Source organism: Dysidea avara, chromosome 9 (genome assembly GCF_963678975.1).
Source record: "Dysidea avara chromosome 9, odDysAvar1.4, whole genome shotgun sequence".
Classification (NCBI taxonomy): domain Eukaryota; kingdom Metazoa; phylum Porifera; class Demospongiae; order Dictyoceratida; family Dysideidae; genus Dysidea; species Dysidea avara.
Genome location: NC_089280.1, coordinates 13,011,636 through 13,032,482, shown reverse-complemented (window position 1 = coordinate 13,032,482; position 20,847 = coordinate 13,011,636). Strand labels below are relative to the sequence as shown.

The window sequence follows — 20,847 nt, the reverse complement described above, 5'->3', positions numbered from 1 at the left end:
TAGAAAGCATTCGATTTTTGCAAGGTAGACCTGTCACACGTAATGCTTTTGGAAACTTTATTATCAAAAATTTAAGTATTGAGTAGTATCAAGTATTAACAACTAATGATTTACCCAATTTTGCAGTAGAAATGCTTTACGATGATAATTTATGGGATAGTAAGTACTCAACGAACACAGTGGAAATACATCATAACTTGATTTCTGGTATGGGAGGAATAATGATATCATTAGAGCAAATGAAATGATTTAAACGTTATGTGCGGTTTGTTATTCTATAAGATTCCAAATAAAGCTATAGCAATTACTGCAAATGTTTCTACACAAATTCAGTTTAAAAATTGCACTTTCATATTAAACCAATGTGTGTACATTGAATCATTGATCTCAATTGTAATGCAAGCAATTTACAAAGACATAACTTTTCTGAATTACAAGTTTTATCAAAATGATTTTTGGGTTATCTGATATTAATACATGCTTTCCAAGCTCTTCCAGAAAACATCAACTGCACCACTACACCTAGTGTAATCTTTCAAGGCTGTGAGTTTACAAACAATGCAAGTCCAACAATGCTCATTGATGGAGCTATAAATAATTCTGCCTGTATGCTAAACGTAGCTATTGGAGGTCACAGCTTAGTTAATGATAATATTGTATCGGTATCAAGTAAGTCAGTTATTGGTGCATCTATTTTCAATATGAAGCTGGATGGACCAGTGATTGTGTCCAACAATTTTGCAAGTGAAATTATAACCTGTCAGTTTTGCAGTCTTATGTTTGCAAAAGACATCACAATTATTTCATATGAGTGCAACTACTTAATTGTTTTAGATTCTGAAATGCATCACATAAAATAATATTGGAGTATGCAAATGTTACGATCTCCAGAAACACATACTCACATGAACTGATCATCCTTCAACCAGTTCATAATGGCAATCCTTATATATTTTGTGGCTTTCAGTACATAACATTAAAGAATATATCAACTGCTTTGATAACTCATTACAATATGATATTCACCAATAACTACCATCAAAATGATGTAATATACCCAAGTAAACAGTGCTACTCCAATTTCTTCCACTTTACTTCTCATTGTAGATGGATACTTTCATCAGCGTTCTATGGTTGTGACCCTGCAGTAGTAAACCAGCAAATCATACACACTGATCAACATCAACTGAATCAACATACTTTAATATGTTGCTGTTCATATAACATAACCAACTGTAGTGTTGATGTACTAGGACCTGTGTATCCTGGACAAGTGTTACAAGTAGACCTTTGTGTACCAAATGAAAATGGACACTCTATTTTATATGTAGAGACACATAACAAACTTTAACCAGCATCAGCATGTAAGATTGCTCACCAAGCTGAATTGCTCCAAACTGTCTCCAGCTACTCAACTACAGTTAATTTCACCATTGTTACTGAAGAGAAGGAAATGTGTGAAATATTTATTACCACTTCACCTTGATATTTATGAAGCATTTTAAGTGGAAATATTAACTTGCCCAGTTGGGTTTATATAACAAAATGGAGTAGGCGATTGTGATCCTTATCTTAGGAACAGTAACCTTCAAACTGACACCTGTTACATTGATCAATCAATTATCACACGTCCTGCTAACACTTGGATCACTGCCCATAATTACTCTAACAACAATAAATATTTGATATCGAATTGTCCAATGGATTACTGTCTACCACACTCATCACAACTAAATTTACTTTATTCTGATTTACAGTGTCAGTTTAACATGACTAGTATATTGTGTTTTAAGGCCGCACCATTTTTTCACAGCTTGGCTGTTTTTGTGTGGATATACATATCCTCATCACTCTCATAATAATACTAGCAGGAATTGTTTTGGTAGTCTTACTTTATCTTCTCAACCTCACAGTCACTACTGGAACTATTAATGGTATAATATTTTATGCTAACATTATTAGCATTAATGACTCTGTATTTTTGATGAACAACAATGTGTTTAATCTACTGCGAGTATTTATTTCTTTTGCCAATTTGGATTTGGGTATCGAGACATGCTTCTATAATGGAATGGATGGATATACTAAGATGTTCCTACAGTTGTTCTTCCCATTCTTTCTCATTGTCATTGCTGCTTCAATTATTGTAGTGAGTCGTTACTCCTCTAGAATACTACGATGGACATACTCTATGTCACTTCCTGTACTAGCTACATTGTTTCTGCTGTCCTATACTAGTGTTCTCAGAGCTGTACTAACTGTCTTGTACCATAACTCAACTACCAAGTGGTCATCAACAGTTAATGTGGTCTATTGATGCCAGTGTTCCATTGTTTGGCTTAAAGTTTACCATACTGTTCATCACATGTCTTGTCTTATTCTTACTACTAATTCCCTTTAACATTATTTTGGTGTTTACAAGATACATATCACAGTTCAGGATAATAAACCATTTTAAACCATTACTGGATGCATTTCAAGGATCATATAAAGACAAATACTATTACTGGGTTGGAGTACAATTTGTCTTGAGAAGTGTGTTTTTTGGTTTTTATGCATTTCAAACATGACTTAGGTTAACAGTCATTATCCTTATTCTGTTTACTACCTTATATGGGTATTTTCATCCAAACAAGAATGGTTTAGTATGTATCCAGGAACTCTCACTACTACTAAACCTCACTATAATGTATGCAGTATCCTATCAAGGTAGTGGTAGTATCTTCTCTATTGTCACAAATGTCATGATCAGTTTGGCTTTACTTCAGTTTTGTACAATTATCTTCTATCATTTTCTCACCTACACATGTCACCATAACATTGTGACTACATTAAAGAATGGGAAAGAGAAGTTGATGAAACTTTGCACTGTCTGCAGAAAAAATTATAATGATTGTCAAAATGCCAATGATCTTGCTTTACTCAATATTCCTGAGCCAACATATAATTATAATGAATACCGTGATGGACTTGTTGGTGATGACTTTGAATATAATGATTGAAAACATGCATAAACTGAAACTATATATAAAGGAAAGCATTTCAATGTCATACACACATAACAATAAACTTGTACCATTGTTCAACCTTTCATAATGTTGAAACTACATGATATGTCACATTATTGTTTACCACTAATGTAAATAAACAATTAAAATATTTGTGTGTATACACAAACAGTGTAAACACAAATACATTAATACATATACCACTTTAGGTGGGAAGATCAAGGTGTGTTACCCTCAGTTTGTTGATGATGTGGCATAACTTTGATTTATACAGTATCATCATCTTCATGTCGTACTTTTATTTTGTAAATGCGTGACCTTATTGTGTGCCTTCAATAATCACAAAGTTGAGTGTGTTGTGTACTTCCTTGTCCTGAATCAGCTCTCTTCACTATTTGCAACATATGCATTATCTATACATACATTAGGGATCTGTAATACATATTGATACAGCAATATATCAATAGAGCAAATAAGTACGTATCACGATACAATACTGTATTTTGAAAATATTGATCTATTAAAATATTCTAATAGAACAGTCAGTGATTGCTCTATTACTGTAAAAGTAATCTCCTTCTTAGAGATACTCAAATAGAAAGTCTCTCCACTACCAGTGCTATAAAGTGCAGAGTTAATTATAAGCCATACAGATATGTGTCTATAAGTACTGCTGTTATGGTTAAAATATTCTTATCCAGTTCATGTGAAAGCCGTAGTTGTTACACTTTAAGTAAAAAGAACTGTATCACTAAACAATTGCAATCTGCTGTAGCCATTTTGACAACTCATCACAATGTGGAGTGATCCATGCAGGTTGTTTGAGCACAAATTAAAACGTCTGTGATAGTTACTTGTCTGGGTAGTGCCACACCAACATAGTTATCTAGGAAATGCTGTGCAACAGCACTTCTGTTTCTCCAAAAAATCCTATCAGAACACACTAACTAACGTCACATTAGTATAATACACTTGTAGTTGATTGACATTCACTGCGTATACAAGTACACAAATTTGTATACAAAGTGAGTATATACACAGTGAGTGTAGAAAAATGAATGTGAATTTGTGTATCGGCTCTTTAAGGTGCAGATAAATTGTTACTATTGATGCCAACTGTAAAGTCCGATGATGTTGTTGATACATATGCTTTGAGAAACTACTAGGACAATATAATACAGGCTATAATTCACTACTAACTTTTCTTGTCATTAATTTGCTATGAACGTAACTATGAAAGTTTCATATAGGTTTGTTGATGATTTGGTAATGAAAATGATTCATGGCCATCCTTTGCCATGAAGTACCCTTGTTGCCCCCATGAATTTAGTCTTGAATTTTATTAGAACTCTGTGAAATTCCTATGAAAACATTCCATTCATGGGATGAAGTTACTATTAGGATTGAGTCAATGAGACGTGTGTGCCACTTTTAGGAATCTTGGGAGCTTCCTTCTCCAAGCACAATATTGGCAGTTTATGTGCTAGATTGAACTATACCATTTAACTTCGAGGTTAATGACACTTGTGATCGCATTGTTACTACTGTAAGCATGACCGTCATTGTAAACAAGTCACTTGTGACCTGCACTGCCTTTCTAATTGTAGATTGAAACTTTATTAATTCTGAATAAGACATTAGTTTCAAATATGGTGCATATAAAATTACAATATATATACGTACCACTAATCCACTATGACTCTCACAACAACAAATATCCTATGAGTAAACAGTTTGGACCACATCACTATGCCATTAATGGCCATTTTCTTAAGCTTCATTTGAGTATCATAGCATGATCGAGTGTGATATAAGGCAAATCTGCAATGGAAAGAATTTTTGCTTGTTCCAAGATGATACAAGTTATGACAATACTACCTGTTACAACGTATATAAGAAATCCGGAACAGTAAGTAAAGTTAAAATGATATTGTAGATCTATTTATTGTGAGTACAGTGGAACCTCGATTATCCAAACTAATTGGGGGAAAGGGGTTCATATAATTGGATAGTACATAAATTTGAATATCCATACATTTCTATGCTCAATTACTCTAATAAAGCATACACTTGTTGACAAAATATTATATACATATATAAGGTTACCTGCTCATTGGTAGATCCCAAGGATAAAATTAATATATTCCAAGAATTTTGTGACTAATAGAAATGGTCATAACTTTGCAGTGGAATGATCTATTTACTTCAAACAAAAGTCAAGTTTTTTCTTAGGTCAACACCTTTAATTTGAAACCATAATTATTATAACAGTGTAAAAGAATGCCTCAGGAAAATAAATACAGAAATAGTAAATTTTCAATACAAAAATGGCTGTAAAGGTCACCAACGGTCAAATCTACAGTGGCACTATATCAATCATTAGGAGTGCAATTTGTGTATTGAGCCATAATTGTATCATAATGTGCACTAAATTCCCATATTTTTGCACTATGCCACTCTAATAATGTAGCTAAAATAAAGGATTTGGTTGAGTTTAATAGCTAGTGGTAAGCATTCCAGTATCCAAGATGTTAAATTTTTAAAATCTTCATAAATTCCCCAGGCACAAAATAACGAAGTGCATTTAACTTTGGATTGCTCTGTCATCCAAGTTCCTATGGAGATGAAACTGGGTTTGTCCATCATGAAAAAAATGCACTCTTTTAAATACTTATATAATAGTGTATGCAGAATACTGTGAAACTTTAAAAAATGTACTGTCAGATTGGAGGCATTCACTTATGCTTACTTTAAAGTGTGTAGTTACCTTTCTTGGGTTCGCAATTTTTGACTCACCAACTTAAACTCAAAAAAGCATAAACAATTCCATAATTAAAACCACAACTCCACCTTAGGTATTGTTGCATCATTGTGACACTCTCATTACAGCCTATTATGCTATGCTGCAGTGCTCAAAAATTTTGCCTATTATGCTCAATTATGCTCATTTTTTTTGCCACATGCAGTTCCCATGTTTTGTTACTTTCTAATGGATAATGCTAAACTTTGGCTTATGAACAACTGGTTAAATGTGAGTGCATTAAGAAATTGGCTGCATTGTAAACTATAATAACAGTCGTGTCAAATAACTACTCCACATTGCCATATCAGTGGCATCGACTGTCCTATTGGTGTAATTTATAAGTCAACCTTTTTCTGTGGCATGCATTTTTGCTTACAGTATGACAATTATTCTTCCTATTATGCTAGCCGTGATGTTTTCAGACACCTATTATGCTCAAAAATTATGCCAGCTAGCATAATAGGCTGGTGCCTAATTCAAAGGAGCACAATTGAACTAGGAAGCCGTCTAGTACCCTGAACTGTCTTGAAATTACAGTTGCTTCTAGCTGCACATTTGTACACAAAATTAAAAGCATAATAGGCTGGTGCCTACTTTGAATGTTGAGTCCAGACCTCCCAACATTCTATTTTATATTACAGCCATATAACAATAGTCTTGTTGTGCCCCATGGTCAGGTCTAGAACGCTACTGAACTTAGGCCACACACTTATTGTTAATTTTATGTTTCAGTCAGGTCAGAAACTTAGCCTAAATCAATGCAGACGGTTGGCTCAACATCCATCATTCACTACAGTTTTACATGGACCTGATTGTTTTATTAGAATTAGCTGAATGCTCTATTAGAGTATCTCAATCTGGTAAGAATCATCATCTTAGCGGTGAAAATGTTTAAAGTCCCTTCTCCTGACTTTGGGGTTGGTCTTCAGCGATTCTAGCCTTACTTTCTCTGATTGAGATGATGAAATAGCTATCAGTGAAAACCCATAGTAATGACCAAATTTAGGCATAACAATGCAGGCGGGGGATCTGAAACATAAAAACTTACAATAAGTGGCCTATAAGGCCGTTCTCCATGAGACATTAAAATGCATAAACAAAATAACTACAAAAACACACAGCTATTAGAAGTTCAGCACAAGACAGTCATAGCTACACAAAATAATCTCTTAAAATTATGTTTTCATAGCTAGCTGCTTACCATGCAAGTAATGCACGTGGGTGTGGTGATCCATGAGGCAGATTGTCAGTCTCACGTGCGCTTCTCGTTGACGTCTTGACAAGGCAGAAGTGTGAAGTTTGTAGGACTGGGTGTGGACTGCAGCATTAATTGGAAAAGGTAAGTCGTATTGTTGTGCCTTGTTAGCAATAGCTGTAAATATACGGGACATCTGAGTCTGAATATTCGTACAACCATATGGTACAACGCTGCGGCTATTCACGTGTTGGCACTTGAAATGTTTGTACGTGTGGACGCGTTACCACATGTCCGGTTAACAAGATCGTCAAACAGACTCAAAACCACACTTTTAATATCAGTAGTTTCGTCCTAGTAGATCCCTCTCTGGGTGGCGCTTATCGATTGGAGATTATAAGCGCCTCCTACTGTTATAAAGCATTCACATGTAACTAGGTGTACTAAGGTAAGTGCGGGTAATTCCGGACAGCGGCTAATTCCTGACACTTAGATCGTTCTCAACAATGGTAGAATCCCTGGACCTATAATTTGGTGCACTAATGCAGTGTCCTATGGCCTATCTACAAACCAAAATTGAAGCGAATCTGTTATTCCACCTTGAAGTTTGACACGTATTTGTAGCGCAATCACGGGTAGTTTTGTTCAAAAACTTTGAAAATATTTATCTAACCAGGCAGTCCAAGCTCATACTTTCAATTTTCAAAGATTTATATGAAGGTCATACTCTCGGCTAATTGCATACTAAAAATAATAAGAACCCATGCAGCACAGGCAGAGTGGCAGTCAATTTTTCAGCAGTTGCTCGGTTGAAATACAAAGAAAATGTTCGCGAGTTACATAAACTTTTAAAAATACGCACTGCTGCTTTCTCCCAAAGGGTATAAACTTTCTACTTGATTTATAAGCTGCAGATGAGTGGTACTTTAGTCTCCACACTTCAAAGAGGATTGCAATAACCTGTGGAAGGCGTTACTTGCTTGTTATTCGAAGTGTCCGGAATTAAGCGCATGTTGCATTTTTACACGCTGTTAAATTTCGGCTCATAACTCCTCAGCAGTTGATTGCATCGAAACGAACTTTGTCCTGCAGATGCACCATGAGATAGGCTTTAAAACGATTCCTAGAGTTTGTCTTAACTCGTTGTGAGTGCAGTGTTAGAGCGATTTTACTAAAGAGTGTCCGGAATTACCCTCATTTACCTTATGATTCAGCTAGTCATCCACACCTATATCACTTAATTCTCATGTATTGCCCTAGACTTCATTGTCAAGTTCATTGTAATTGCCTTTGATCATGTGAATTTCAAAGTTCAGGAGTACTAGCCATAATTGTTGAGGTGTCATAGGCAAGCACTGAAACTAGGTTGAGTCAACCAGGGCAGAGAAGAGATTTCTAGGATGGTGTTTAGTTGAGTGTTCTATTAGTATTTTGGGGGAAAAAACACAGGCGACCTGACCAACCTCTATTTTGAACCACTACCATGGTTCATATGAAGAATTAAAAAGATTAGGGATCAAAAAAAAGTAATGAAACAAGGGAATAGCTAAAAGGTATAGGTTCTCTATACCTGCAGATATATTTAAATAATTTACTTTAGTCTATAACCTTTACTGAAATTAGGGATTAAATGTCCATTAGTAAATCTTAAATCTGCATATTATATAGAGAACCTCAATACTTTTGTTCCCTTGTTTTATTACATTTTTTTCTTTGATCCCTAAAACTTATAATTTTTCATTCTACTTGTTTGTTTTTAATAACATAAATATGGCCACTGTACCTGTGCATGTCACATCAAAAGAGAAAATGGCACCAGGCATGCCATAAAGTTAATTTTGCATCTGAACAACGTGTGTCTCAACAATCAATTACTGAAAAGTTAAGTGGCTGCCCATTATGCTTCATTTTCAGCTATGTTCCTGTTCCGTCTGTTTGTTGCACAGTGTTGCAAATGAAGAACAGTATGGGAGCGTTGCTGCAATTAGAGACCAGCCATATTTTACCTTTTATGCTGTGCTGCACTACTCAAAATTTTGCCTATTATGCTCAAATTAATGTTCAATGTTTACCTATCATGCTCGATATTTATACCACAGTTCTCATGTTTTTCTAGTAAATTTGCACTTTTTGGGAAAATGGTAAGTTTGCTGAAGCACAGACTCTAAATCCTTGCTTGTCAAAATGCATGTCACAGAAAAGATCAGTATACTCTAATAGAACAGTCAGCTGTCTGCTTGTTCTCTGACTGTTCTATTAGAGTATATCGATCTTTTACTGTGTTACAGTATATGTATTTGATAAGCAAGAATTTATGATAATGCACAAGTGTTCTGCCTATTATGCTAGCATTATGCTCAATGCTTTCAGGCGCCTATTATGCTCATTATTATGCCAGCATAATCTGCGGGTGCCTAGCTGCAATCAATCCAGTCACTATGGAAAATACAGACAGTAAGCATGATAACTAGTCAACACGGCCACAGGTAGGCTGTATTACTCTACCATGAATTGGCATCTTGTGTTGTCAGCGAACACGAACAGAACTGAGATGTAAATCAGGACAAAGGGAAATCTATGATGCATATATTGTAAGATTGATATGTGAATATTTTCGTAATAGGTTATATGAGTATATAATGCCATATTGGTAGGTACATTTGTCATCAGGCTAGACCCACTATGCTGACACTATTGTCCAATTCACATTTTGAAGTAAATCTGTATGTTGTGACACTTATGTAGCAGCCATTATTATTTTACTAAATTTCCTGATGGTTTCTGTATTTCATCATACAGTATGGTAGTACGTATATTAGTGATCATAGAGGTTTGCATCTTTCTGTCCAAAAAATCACTCAAAAACCAGCTTCATAATACCATCCTGGTGCCTTGGCAGTATTGGTATAAGCAAGCCCCAAAATGCCTTTGGTATGACCCTAAATGCTTCCAATAGATTGCTACAAATTAACAAAAAAATCAATAAAAGTTTCTACCGACTAACTGCCTGCCTGCTTGATGCCTTCAGGTGAACATAACTTGATAATTGCGGGCTTGATTTTTTCACTGTTTGATGTTACTTCATCCCAAGACATACCTTTTGGCATACCACAGTACATACAATGCACGCATCATGGACTTATCTTTGTCCTCCTTTATGTCCCATTTCTTTTTGCTGACTGCCCAAGCTGTTGATGTGCAGTAGTATAACTTCCCTACATTTGTAAATGGAAATCATTTGTATTTTCTGTGGTGACTGGATTGATTGTAGAGGTACTTCTGATACTGTACTTCATTTGTAATGCTGTGTAACAGGCTGAAAATAGGTGAAATCAGAGTGTAATGGCCACTTCATTTTTGAGTCAGTAATTGATTTTTGGTGTGTGTGAATCGTCTGTGGTGACTGGATTGATTGTAGAGGCACTTCTTCATTTGTAGCACTGTGTAATGGACTGAACATAGCTTTAAAGTGAAGTGTACATCGAGTCAGTAATTGATAGCTGGGGTGTGCATTCAGATGAAAGCATTAACTCTGGCGCCATCCTTTTCTTTGATGATAATGGAAAATGTAAGGAAACAAGGGAGGTCACCTACACCTCAGATATACTAGTGAGCATTTAATCCCTACTTCAGTCTATAGTTACCCATGACTGAATTAAGGATTGATGTGCAGGCGACCTCCCTTGTTTCCCAACTTTTTCCCATGTTCCTTAATTGAACTTAAAATTTCTAATTATTCCTTATACTTGTTTTGTATAATAAGCAAGTGAGTGAAACATAATGCAGCTAAAGCTATTTCACACATAAGGTTGTTAACTGTTAAGATTTAACACATCATTGCATTGATTGAAATAGACTTTAAGGTTGCAAAAGTGATGATCTGTGACATGATACAGTGTATGTTAATGTATCAAAAGTTGATCAAATGCTAGGTATAATGATTCACAGTTCATTAGATATCAAGGAGATAGGATACTAAGCTAGTAATCGAGTTACATGCATAGATCATTAATTAGTGCTACAAAAGAAACGGATTCTTCTACGTACTTGTTTATAGCAGCGTTGAAACCGGGTCACTACTGCTGACCAGGATGTCCCACTGACCTGGATAGCAATCCGGATCAGACCCGGATTTAACCCGGATGTGACCTGGATTAATTAAAGCTGAAGCGTGTGATGAGAGCTATGTTTCTGGTAGTCTCGAGCGAGCGAGACTACATTTTGAGCGTTCAATTCGTGTTGAGTAAACAAGTAGTTATGTGATAACTAAGCCGGAAAGTTTATAGTTTAAAATCATCCAGTGGGTTTTGGTTCCATGTAGCTACTGCGAGTTTACAAACAGCAATTGGGTGTGGCTTCGTGCATACCCAGTATTACAATTTCCCGATATATTGAAGTGGGTGTTGCTCACAAAAGTACTTATCCTGTTGCAAGACTTGACTATATACAACTCTTACAATAATCGATTAGTGGCCATGGCTCCATGTAAGCTTGCAGACAGCCGATGGACACAGTTTTGTGCTACAGACTGCACTTACTAATAAATGGGTGTGGCTGAACGTATGTTTGTAATGCGATAAGTGGGCATGGCTCACGAAAGAGCTATGCGATAGCATTTATAAGTTTCCACTTCATCAAACGAACAATTTCGTTTCTCATATGATCCAATCCGGGTCAGACCCAGATAATTTGTAAACCAGATCGGACCCGGATGACCCAGAAAAAATGTGACCTGGTTAACCCAGATGACCTGACCCAGTTTCAACGCTGGTTTATGGGCATCATAGACAATTGTTTATGGTGGTTTTACAAATGTGGAGATTGTTAATGGTGAATTGGTATGTATATGTGTGGAAGTACGATTTCTTCAGAATGGCTTTGTTTTTGTCATGGAAGTCACTCTATCAAAAAGTATGAATAGTGGAACTCATCTATTGATCAAACCTCTTAATCGATTTATTTATCTTTGTATGTAGTAATCTTTGGCTCATGTAAAGTATGTTTGACATCAAATAGTAAATTTGTATATTTACATCACTTCATTTGGGCTTTCTGTACTATAGATATCGGTGTTGCTTAACTTTCTTCCAACTACCATTGTATACACATGGCGTGTAATATAACAAGCAACAATTGTAAAATTATATCATACTTGGTAGCTATTTCCCAAAACTAGCAGTAAATAGACTTTTCTTACTATAGTCTGTCTTTGACTGCTATTCCTATACATGAGGCCATCACTTTGGACATACAGTCTAAGGTCTATAAAGGTCCCTTCGGTAGTGCTCCTAGTTTTGGTGATACCACTACAAGGGTGATTACAGTTGAAGTTAGCTTTACGTGCACTAGATACTTGGAAAGGTAAGAAATCATTGACCATCAAGGATGTAGTGGTAGTAGCATTAGTTTACACCAGATAGACACAGAATGGCATATCATGTGTCTAGGAGGATGAGTTGCTTAGACGTTTTTGGCTGTCACTCATAATTGTGTTGAAGACTTGGTACATACACTGATGATGGAGTTAGTCTCCTAGCTAAGTATTATGCTTGTCAACTTCTGTTACTTTAGTGTTAATGATTTCACAAGTGATAACCTGATAGTTATGCTTTTCTACTTTTACTTTTTTTTTTTTTTGATTGGTCTGACTGGAGACACAGTTTAATGCTGCCAGGCATGCAATGTAGATTAGCACACAGAACACTCATTGCATTTCTAAAATTGTTTTGTGAGTACATTTTAATGTGGCTTTTAGCTGAAGTATTTGAAATTTGCCACACAATGTATGCACCTTCATGGTGGCTTGTTAGTATTAACTGAGTGCAATCAGGCCGTCAAACAGTCTAAAATGCTTTGATGAGTTTTAACAAAGTATTTTACTGAATAATTAAATGAGTATTGCATTCAGGTAATTTGTAAACATTCCTCAAATTTAAAGAGTGTAAGTCAGTAATGGCTATTCACTAGATTTTTTTATAGTTAGGTATTGCTTGTCTGCATTCCTCAGGCTACTCAATGGATGTAGTAACTATTGTCCTTATTTGTGTCCTATCACTTTCATATTCTGGCACAAAGGTTTTGGTCTTAGTGCAGCGGCATAGTCCATGATATCAAGCCTATTGTGCATTTTTTGATAAAAGCACCAAATTTGGTACACATGTAGGTTAATACCTAATAATCATTTTTGGATATGGAGGCACTCACAAATGTACTCATGGTAGCCATAGCAACTGTTTACAAAATGGCCGCTACAAAAACACTATTTCTTGTTGCAACACCTGAAAACTTTGCCACAACAGTACACAATAGACATATAAACAAGTAAACAACTACACAATAACATACAAACAAATTATCATATGCATAGAGAACACATGGCATTTATTCTGAATAGAGCACTGTCAAAGCACATGGTAAGTTTTGTAATTGAAGCACTGTGCAACTCAGCAGTTTTTAGCTTGGTTTCTTATTGAAAGTTCTAAAGTTAGCAGTTACAGAAAGGTTTGTGTGCATGTTTGTATATATATATATATATAGGGGCAGATCCAGGGAGGTTTTCCCTTTTGAAAGAGCCTCCTTATTTGAGATACTCTAATAGAGCAGTCAAATCGAGATACTCCAATAGAGCAGTTACAGTAGTCTTTTGAGGAGCAGTGTAGCAAGCTATGTATCTAGTTATTATTAGTTCATTGGACTAGCTTGTCAACACAACCATGTCATCCTCCAAGAAGTTTAAACTTTTTGACACTTGGGAAACATCTTCATCTCAACAGCCAGCTGGTACAAACTGGGAGTTTTGCGTTATATGTCAGGAAGTGACAACAGAACCACTGACTTCCCTTTGAATTCAAAAAGGAATGATATTGGAAAGGGATATCAATCACTTGCTGAAAACCTGGTTAAATTTGATGAATAGTTACCAATGAACGAAGGACACTAAGGACAGGGTATTGAAGCAGCTATGATTACCAATAAGGCTAAGTGGCATAAGACATGTAGGCTCCGTTACAACAACCAAATGCTAAAAAGAGCAGAGAAAGGGAGCACCAAAGCCCAGAAGTAGATGATGCTCACACAAGTGTAGTAGATTGAAGTCTTTACTTAAATCTGGTGGAGAATTGTACTTTTTCTGTGGTGAAGAAGGTGGTAATGATGGCCTACATGAGGTGACAACTTTTCAAGTGTACCAACATGTACGCAATTGTGCTAAACTCACTGGAGACAGTTTTCTCTTGGCCAAACTGAGTTTAGGTGATATAATAGCTTTGGAAGCTAAGTACCACACCAAGTGTTTATTAGCTCTGTAGAACCATGCAAGGAAGGTGCAGGCTGCTCAGCAACAAATAAGTTGTAAAGATGATGTAGTATCAGGAATCATGTTTGCTGAGCTTGTAATGTATATTGAAGAAGTTTGTTTGGAAGCAAGCATTTCACCAGCTTTCAAACTCACTGATATGGCACAACTGTACATGTCTAGAATGCAACAGTTTGGAGCCATGAGTGACAAAAGAAAGCATACAACCCGATTGAAGCAAAGACTGCTTGCAAATTTTCCAGATATGCGAGCTCAGAGTAAGGGGAGAGATGTTATGCTTGTATTTGATAAAGATATTGGTGCTGTACTTCCATGACAAAGACAAAGCCTATGTCCAAGACTGTGAGAATGAAGCTGTTAACTTCAACATACATCATGGCCAGATCTGGTCTGGGACAGTTATGTAGCTGACTCTCTCAAAGCAACAACCAGGGTAAAATGAAGAAAAGGGGTACGTCAACGTGTTGCTGAATCTGCACCCATACTAGGAAACTGGCAAGACTTTTGTGTGTAGACCTCAACAAGAAAGAATTCTTTAGTTTCCTCTCAAAGGCACGTGGTGATTCATTCAAAGAGAATAACAAAGAACTGGTTGTCACAGATAGGGTTCAGGTTCTTTGTGTGCAACAACAACAAGACACTCACTTAATTGGTCCATGCAGCATAGAAGAGGCTGACAGTCACATGATGCTGCATGTTGCACATGCTACACAACATGGCCATCATCAAATACTAGTACGCACTGTTGATACAGATGTTGTAGTGTTGGCAGTGATGGTAGCTGAAACTCTACCAGCTAAACATGAAGTTTGGTAACATTTGGAGCAGGAAAAAGTTCCGATACTTGGCAGCCCATCAAATTGCAGCTCATCTGGGATCACAGAAGTCGCATACCCTTCCTCTGTTCCATGCACTTACTGGATGTGACACCATGACAGCATTTGTTAGACATGACAAGAAAACTGCATGGGCTGTATGGAATTCATTCCCAGAACTTACTAATGCACTGCTGGAGCTAGCACATGCACCAACTGAGATTTCAAAACAAGCTATGCATGTCATTAAGATGTCTGTCATTCTTATCTATGACTGAACAAGCACCTGCACTGATGTTAACCAGGCTAGGAAGAACTCTTTGCAAAGACAGCATCTGTAAAGAGAATTCCACCCACACACGCTACTCTGGAGCAGCATGTCAAGCAAGCTGCTTTCGAAGGTGCTCATGTCTGGGGTCAAGCACTTACTCCAGATCCTGTACTTTGTTCTCCAAGTAGGTGAGGTTGGATCAAGACAGATGGTGGCCTATATGAACCACACTGGACCACACTTCAAGAAGCATCGAAGACCTGTTATGAGCTGATTTATTGTGGCTGCAAGAAGGGGTGTCGTACCAACTGCAAGTGCAAAAAGGCTGGTCTTCAATGCACTGCTCGAAGGAGAATCTCCAATAAACTGAACAAAGTTCAATTTTGTATCACACAGAGAGTTTATAATATATTATTCCAGCATTTATAACTAAAACAATCGATTGTGCAGTAATTGTCTATTATGAATAAGATAAAATGATCAATATTTGCATTATTCATGTCAATAAAGATTTAGCATGATTCTACTAGAAGAAATGCAGTCCTTTTTGTGCAAAATTGCTGCCATGAACTTTTCATTGGTAGTACTAAAATTCCTAATAGTGGTTTGAAATCATTTGCGTGGCAGCCATTTTGTAAACTGTTGCTATGACTACTATGAGTACAAGTGTGAGTGCCTCCATATCCAAAAATGATTGTTAGGTAATAATCTACATGTGTACCAATTTTGGTGCTTTTATCAAAAAGTGCACAATACTTTTGGTATGCCGCTGCACTATCTGTACATGATGCGTTTGTAGATTCAATGAGTTTCCTATCGCGTGCAATGAATTTTGTCATCCATAATGTTTGCAACATGCCTGCTGTAGCTGTTAAAGAATAATTTGTAATTTTATATGCCTCAAGCTCATAGGGATGATTGTAAGTGCAAAAACAAGGGAGACCGTAATTGTAATCCCCTACTTAACCCATAGAATTCTGAGAAACCAGTCTGTATAGTACAGGAATTGGATTTTCAGGTTAGGTGATGATCTTCCTTGTTTTAGTGCTATTTACTATATGATTTTCCTTACGTTTATTAATGTTGGTATATGTGACCGTCTCAGCGAAAACCTGACAACTTTTGATTTTTAAAATTTTTTTCTCAGCATTTTCTGCAGTGTCCAAAGAAATGAATCACCAAAGTTTCAGACTTCTGTGGTAAGTAGTTTTGGAATTATAGCGCTAGACAGTAGATAATTGATTTAGCGACTGGCTATACTGAAAAAAACATAGCTTTCGTTTGCATTAATTAACCTACAATGTTGCAATTTAGCTTAAAATGTTCAACATGGATTAGCAAATCAGCCAAGGTATAGTGTTAGCCCTGTAGTCACTTATGCATATGGGTATTCAGGTGGTTTAGTTGAAGAAATGACGACGATCTTGTTTACATTTACCGCATGGTAAACAAACGCACATGACATGCATATCATTAGGGCTACAGAAACAAAACAAAGATTTTTGAACTCTCCAAATAAGATGGTATATAGTCAGAGTTGGGGTAGTTACTTCAGAAAAGTAACTAGTTACTCGATACTTTTATCCCATGTAACTTAGTTACAGTTACTTTTCAAAAGGTAACTAAGTACTCTAGTTACTGGTTACTTTTGTAGTATAAATTATGACTTGTTTTTAGCTTTTGTAACATGAATTTTGCTCAGATATGCATCAATAAGGGATGCAATACATATGTGCACTTGAAATAACAATTCTGTAGCTATTTCAGGTCAGTTTTAATTATTGCTACGTATATTACTCCAGCTGAATCATAGAGAGCAATACACAGAATTTATCCACTTAATGTGGCTGTAGCATATACGGCACAAAAATTGAAGTGCTCTTGCTTTTAAAGCATAATTAGTTATAGTTACAATATAACTATTGTAATTAGTTACTATTGTAACTTAGTTACTTTTCAGACAATTACTCCTAGTTACAAGTTACGAAGCAAGTAACTAGTTATATTACTAGTTACTTTAAAAATAATCAGTTACATAACTTAGTTACAAAAGTAATATATAGTTACCCCCAGCTCTGTGTATAGTTTTATCAATTTGAGTCTTAATTCTTTCTCTGAGTAATGGACCCAAAAAACTTGTGTATGTTTTTTCTTTGCAGCATGCACAACTTTATGACTAAAAAAATCATTATGCTCAATATGCATGGTTGTGTGAACAAGTCGGGTTTTTGCTGACACGGTCACATATGTTGCTATACTGTTTTGCTCTGTATTGTTTTGTATTTTGTTAGGAAAGATGATTGTTTATTTGTTATATCTGCTCAGCATCAGCAATCTTGTGTTAGCTAATGAGCAGCAGTTTTCTACACTTTTCTCTGTTAACATCAATGTCAGCACAAGTTGCCAAACAGCAATTCAGATGTTGTCATCACTGGAAATAAAAGAGCCAAGTGTAATGGCTGCATATTGGGACTCATGGGGTAAGCCAAGCCATGGAATATTAAAGGGCCACACAGTCTTTCTTGGAAATTATGATGAGTGTAGAAACCTAAAAGATACTACTGTTGGTGAAACTAAATATTGTATATATGCTGTGCACATGAAAACGAACTCTTTACTAAAACCTGCTAACTTGGAAGATGATGTGTGCCTTTCTTCAGATTGTATGGAAACTAATAAGTCAATTGATATTAAGGTTGGGGTATGTTACCCGTCAGCATGTTCATCAGATGAGTTTGGACTTATATTGTCAAAGATGGATATCACTAGTGTTATTACAGTAACTAATAACCCATTTAGCAACATGAAGAAAATCATAAATGTAAAATTCAGTGGTGTAGATATATCTTCTACATTTTGTTCTCAAACAGATGTAGAATATGAGAGCAGTACAACTGGAGTAATTATTGTGAGCAGAATACTGATAGGACTAGTTGTAGTAGGAACTTCGTTAGATATTGCGTTGTGGCTACTTTCATCAAACAGTCCACCATCTCAATCACAAGACAATCAACCATCTATCAATCATGATACTCCCACCCTCAAGAAGAGCAAGGAGCACACATTGAAGCCTGAGATGTCCACAGATATACCATATTACAAACCAGCAATTCAAGACTTCATCTTGGCATTTTCTTTGTACAACACAGTTCCTAACCTTTTGACAACCACAAAGCCACCATCAGCGGTTAAAGCTGTGGGAGGTATGAAACTCATTGCAAATTTTCTAATTGTCACATTTCATTTGTATGTATTTATCCCCTTTCATCAACCGATGATCAGTCAGAATACACCTGATTATATATTACCCTCAGCATCAAGATTTATTTTTCAACCAGTAATGAATGTAACATTTGCTGCAGACACTTTTATTTTCCTGAGTGCCACTTTGTCAGCTTATTTAACTTTAAGAGACATAGAAAAACACAATGGGTTTAGACTTGTATATTTCTACCTTAACCGCTACTTTCGACTATCAGTGTTGTTTTACTTTTATACAATTATTTCAGCTACTATTTTTGTACACTTTGGGCAAGGACCTGTGTGGCGTCATCCAGACTACACTTCCTGTAGTAATAATTGGTGGTACAACGTGTTGTACTTGACTAACATGTTGGAACTGCCAGACATGTGTATGACATTTAGTTGGAATGTTTGTGTTGATATGCAGTTATTCATCATCTCTCCGGTATTTATTTTACTACTCTACAAAAGACCAATCATTGGATTGTCTGCTGCAATTCTTGCAATGGTTGGAAATACAACGGCAATTGGTGTTGTAGCTGCAAATAATGAATACCAGGCTGCAATATTTACATATTACAACCCTAAACTTCTTGAACAGTTTCGTCAGTTGTATGCCCAGCCATATTTTAGAGTCAATGTCTATTTAACTGGCATCCTGTTGGGATACATTTTGTATAAGAAACACAGCATAGCCAATTTGTCCATTGGGAAGTGGCCAAAGATGTTTACCTGTGCAATACTCTGGTGTATTTCAGCATTCTTGTGTTCAGCTACATTATTTGGAACATATGGAGAGCTCAGTGGTAATCATCTTTTCAGCAATTTTGAAAATACAGTATTTTTAATGTTTGGTGGATTAGCTTGGAGTGTTGGCATTTTCATTATCATCTACATGTGTAATACTGGTTATGGTGGAGTTGTGAATAGCTTCCTTTCCTGGCCTGGATGGGAACCACTAGTCAGATTGTCCTATAGCGTATATCTGGTCCACCGAATGGTGCTGTTTGTGATCTTGGGCACACTACATTCCAGTTTGATATTTACTGACACTCTGTTAATAGTGCTACTTGTGGCTACTTGGATGATATCTTATGGAGTATCAGCAGTGGTAGCAGTAGTTGTAGAATTACCTATTTTACGGATAGTTTCACTGTGTTTCAAGTTAGCTGGAATGAACCCTCGTGATAAATAAATAATAGTCAGGATTATTGCATATATAGGTGTTTATGTTATAGTATGGTTGACTATTGCACATTGGAATTGCCATTAAAGACCTAGAGTATAGCTATGACAATGCTAGATATGCATGTGCACCCACTTCTATCTACATCAGTCAATCAAGTTAATAATATGTTATCATACTGTATTTTTATGCCATCATGTATAGGACTTGGTGATAAACACTCTGTCAATAGTAAATTATAAAATGGGTGTCTTGTTCATTGCATATTAACAACTTTAATCAATAGCTACAGCTACTTACAGTAAAATTCAATATGCTTCCTCAATTTAATCTGCTGATAATAACATTGGTGAGTTCTAGTCTGAAGAAAATACCACATGTGCTGCTTAATGTGTATAAAATAAAGCCTTGGTATTACTTGCATAGGCCAGACCACCATTTTTGTATGACTGGGAAGGGAAAGCCAGTCTACCATGCAGATTCCTCCAATATTTGGCTACACACTATTTGATAATCATTGATGAGCAGTCAAGCTGTACATGGTATATTGTAACCATTAGGTCTGCGTCAAATATGCCAGCATAATCAAAAGCATAATAGGCTGGAGTACTTTGCCAGCTTAATGCTAGCATATTAGGTGGATATTTCAAACTATGGAGTTTAATTCCAAATAGATAGATACTCTCTAATAGAGCAGTCAGTGGAAACTGCAACAGGGCACTCAAATGCATTGTACGTAATATCTCTTTCGATTGATGCTCTCTAATAGAACAGTCATGTTGCAGTGAAATATTCTAATAGAGCATTCACTGGATAAAAAGTTTCAAGATAATTGTAAGAAATGTTGCTAACCTAGGAGCATAATGCAAGCATAATTTTAACACCGAAGAGCATAATAGGTGAAAAATTAGGGAAATTTCTGAAAGCATTTTGGGAAAAATTTTGAGCATATTTGACTGGCCAAACTAGCATATTTGTGACTGAATTTTGGAAAATCACCTTAGTTCACAT

At 36.1% G+C, this 20,847-nt stretch overlaps 1 protein-coding gene and 1 long non-coding RNA gene across 4 annotated transcripts; one reads left to right on the top strand and one right to left on the bottom strand.

The window, feature by feature from the left end:
* Positions 1-1,004: 1,004 nt before the first annotated feature.
* On the bottom strand, positions 1,005-7,405 carry LOC136266835 (uncharacterized). 3 transcript variants are annotated; one of them, XR_010706311.1, is made up of 5 exons: positions 7,013-7,405; positions 4,692-4,829; positions 1,379-3,421; positions 1,201-1,316; positions 1,005-1,142 (listed from the first exon to the last, which is right to left on the bottom strand). It is a non-coding gene; the product is annotated as an uncharacterized lncRNA (long non-coding RNA). The 3 variants fall into 3 exon arrangements; XR_010706312.1 differs by having other exon boundaries at positions 1,379-3,399; XR_010706313.1 differs by lacking the exon at positions 7,013-7,405 and adding an exon at positions 4,887-4,975.
* On the top strand, positions 7,063-20,132 carry LOC136266834 (nose resistant to fluoxetine protein 6-like). The gene is made up of 2 exons (XM_066061857.1): positions 7,063-7,150; positions 17,699-20,132. The coding sequence occupies exon 2, from the start codon at positions 17,704-17,706 to the stop codon at positions 19,843-19,845; it is 2,142 nt and encodes a 713-aa protein (XP_065917929.1). The 5' UTR covers positions 7,063-7,150; positions 17,699-17,703; the 3' UTR covers positions 19,846-20,132.
* The last annotated feature ends 715 nt before the right edge of the window (positions 20,133-20,847 follow it).